General features: G+C 37.2%; 1 protein-coding gene across 2 annotated transcripts in view; it reads right to left on the bottom strand.

Moving 5' to 3' along the window:
- Nucleotides 1–693: 693 nt before the first annotated feature.
- The window catches only part of LOC108739521, a 250,548-nt gene continuing 247,844 nt past the window's right edge, over nucleotides 694–3,397 (bottom strand). For both annotated transcript variants that reach the window (XM_018473447.2, XM_018473446.2), the window contains exon 5: nucleotides 694–2,398. In XM_018473447.2, coding sequence (XP_018328949.1) covers nucleotides 1,697–2,398 — 702 coding nt within the window. In that variant the 3' untranslated portion in view covers nucleotides 694–1,696. The remainder of the gene's footprint in view (nucleotides 2,399–3,397) is intronic.

Raw genomic sequence — 3,397 nt, 5'->3', positions numbered from 1 at the left:
GTAAATTTTCCTCACCAATCATATCACTAGCGTACCCCGAATGTCTTCTTTAAATACGTAAGAAATTAATTTTTAAGATTTTACGGAAAGAAAAATCGGACAATTGTAAGATATAATTCAATAAAAAACGACCCTGTTGTTTTTGAAAGAGCTCGGTACCTAGTCAATATAGGAAGCTGGTGGTTCAGCACTAATTGTGCATTAAGAAATTTAATATTTTGGTAGTAAAACTTGTTATTGTCGAAAAACATTTATTACCTCACCAAAGTGCAAACTACTTTCAGAATAGCCCAAGGAATAAGCCTTTCAAATTTTACCGTACGTTTAATAAAAACCGTTTATAAAAAACAACATTATTATTCTAATTTTTTGACGTGACAACGTCTTATAATTCGATGGAGCCGGCTGCACGCACGAAAAAACATGACTAATGCGGCGTTACCTCGCTCTGAGGCGTTCCATTTAAGGCTTGAAGTGCAAGCGAGAGCGCGGAACGAGCGACAAAGAGGCACAATCGGCCTCCGCGTTCGACATCTGTATCTCTCCTACTTGAGTGAGCGATGCGTCCGCGTGGACAGCTCCTATACAATAATACATTTCCATTTACCTCCTCTATATCTATACAGAATATCTATCAAACAAATAAAATTAAAATTTTCTTTTGAAAAATGAAACCATTCCATCAGTATTTCCTTATGACGTTGTCACGTTCAATTATCGTCAGTAAACCGACATTGCAGACAACCGATTTTTTTTTTCTGGAAATTTGCAACTAATTGATCGTAATTGAACCATTTCTTTTATTCCAAAGTATTTTTACAACCAAAAAAATTCTCTTAAAAACATAGAACAGCACCATTTGGTTCATAGTAGATAGTAAGATTGCAAAATTATCTTTAGTGGGTAGGCATTCTAAAAACAAAATGCATTGTTTTCTATTTGAATTTCCTTCCAAATGCTCCAGTTTCATACGAAATTGACGGTTATTGCTATTTCATTTTTTTTATATACCTAATGATGCTTTACATGTTTCAAATTATTGAAATTTAACATGAACGAACCAGTTACACTTATAAAAATAAAAAAAATATTTTAAGTACATTGTACAATGAATGAAATGTTATGTATTAATTCTCAATAAACTTTTGAAGAAAACGATCACTAAATTACGAAATTAATAGATACAAATGAATAATGAAAATCAGTCTTTGTTCTCTTTTCTGCAATTTTTATGTTTCGCTTTAATTTCAATAATTTGATACCGTTTGATCTCAATCGTATTAAAAGATGGCGGAGTGTGAAAGTAAGGTAACATGATTAAATAATCCATTGAAAATATTCCACTGATAATGTATCCCAACTACAAAATATATATGTTTACAGGGTTGAAATATTACCGCAAGGAAATTACTTGGTATTTTTAGTGACTGAATCATTATTTTATGATTATTCAGATTAGATTAACTTGGGTTGGATTAGCATACTAATTATTAAATAAACGACCGTTACCATTTACAAATGTCGAAATATCTAAATCTGTGATATGAATATATTTAGTCGCTGGGATATTTCATGACAAAAAGAAATATTTAGGCATATAGCCGAAAGTGATTGTGTATTTTACCTAAAAGAGGACGACGTCTTTATAAATACGTATAAATATGCTAGAAATGCACGTTTAGTCACAGGAATTTTATTAAGTCAGATTCAAGTCCGCACTAAGTTGTGATAACCGTCGCGGATCCACTTTGCTTCGCTTGGATCCGCGCGTGCCACACGTGTGATTGCTATAGCCCGAGTCCGATCCGAACGCCGAGTCCTGAGAATACGGTTTGGGCACAGGACGAAAAGTCGCTAAATGTCCTAAAACGGGCACAGTCTCGTACGGTGATGGAGTCTGTTGCAAACACTGAAGCCTTTGCGTTATACTAGGAACGACCTGTCTCCGTGACGGAGGTTCTACACTGCCCACTCGCGGATAGAGTTGCAAAAGTGCGTCTAACAACATACCTTCGTGAAACTCATGTCTGCGTTGCCGATCCAAGCTACGATTCCGTTTGCTGCCCGGCACGGGCGGTAGTGGTTCTTGCGGTCGCCGAAACCTCGAGGCCTCTCGTCGCGCCGACGACGTAGGAGCCGGCCTATAGGGAGGTGGTGGAATGTTTAGATGACGTTCGGCGTGGTCGCCTAGACTGAGCTCGTCTTCGGCGAACTCGTCTTCGCTATGATGCGTCGGGGTGATTTCGCTTTCGGCGTCGCTCAGTTCTTCGTAGACGGGATTGTACAGGTCTTGGGAGCAGTACGGGTCCGGACCTGGAGACGAACACAGGAATACTGGCGGGTGCTGAGACATAGGGTAACCACTAGGATAATGTACACCATGCTTTACGTCGATCATCTGGAACAATAAAAAAATATATATATGACGTTCAGGTTTGGACAGGTTAAACTACAATAGCACGTGTGTATTGGACGTGGAGAGACAATCTGGATAGGAAATTTAATTTATTGGATTACGACACTGTCGTACGTTAACCAAGCCACGATTTGCAATAAACCAGCCCCTGTGTTGTAATGTTTCTCCCATGTACGTACACATATACACGTCTGTTGATAGTGTGGTGAAAAGTGGCAGTCTGCGGTTCAGCAAGTTTAGATTTACTTGGCTCCCACCAGACCCATTCCTGATCCGTGCTATCAACCGACAATGACGAATATCGGTGAACGGAGAATCGACAATACCGCACGTAAAACTACTTTACATTCAAAATCAAAGGCAACGCCTAAATTTAGTCACAGAGGAAACCGTACACGAAGTTTAAAAAATGTTGTATTGTACATTAGAAAATGCAAGACATTCTAAGAGATGCAGAATTAGGAATTTTGGATATTTTGCGATTGTATTTTTTAATGTATCTATTCAAAATGACAAAATTTTACTCCCTGTAAATATGACCGATAAAGAGAGATATGAAGTCAAAATTGAACTATACGCTATTGTTTTGATGCCATTGACTGAAATTGATAAGAAATTTCGGATTTCGAATTATTTCGGATTATCCGATAGTTTTGGATAGTTTCAGCTACACCCCTACTGGAAATTATCAATTGCAATTTAGTAGACTACAGAAGACAATCGTAAAAAAATCAAATCATTACATAGTATAAAACAAAGTCGCTTTCCCGCTATCTGTCCCTATATATGCTTAAATATTTAAAACTACGCAACGGATTTTGATGCGTTTTTTTTAAAAGATACAGTGATTCAAGAGAAAGGTTTATATGTATAATACATGCATAATATAGTAGGGAAATACTGATAATTTTAGAGGTTTCTAATGTGATGTCGTAAATAAACACATTTTTTGCGCTTACATTGCAAACGCTGGCTGAACCC

This window comes from Agrilus planipennis, unplaced genomic scaffold, assembly GCF_000699045.2.
Source record: "Agrilus planipennis isolate EAB-ADULT unplaced genomic scaffold, Apla_2.0 scaffold34, whole genome shotgun sequence".
Lineage (NCBI taxonomy): Eukaryota > Metazoa > Arthropoda > Insecta > Coleoptera > Buprestidae > Agrilus > Agrilus planipennis.
Note: the sequence above shows the minus strand (reverse complement) of the source record. Positions and strands in the feature narration are given on the sequence as shown.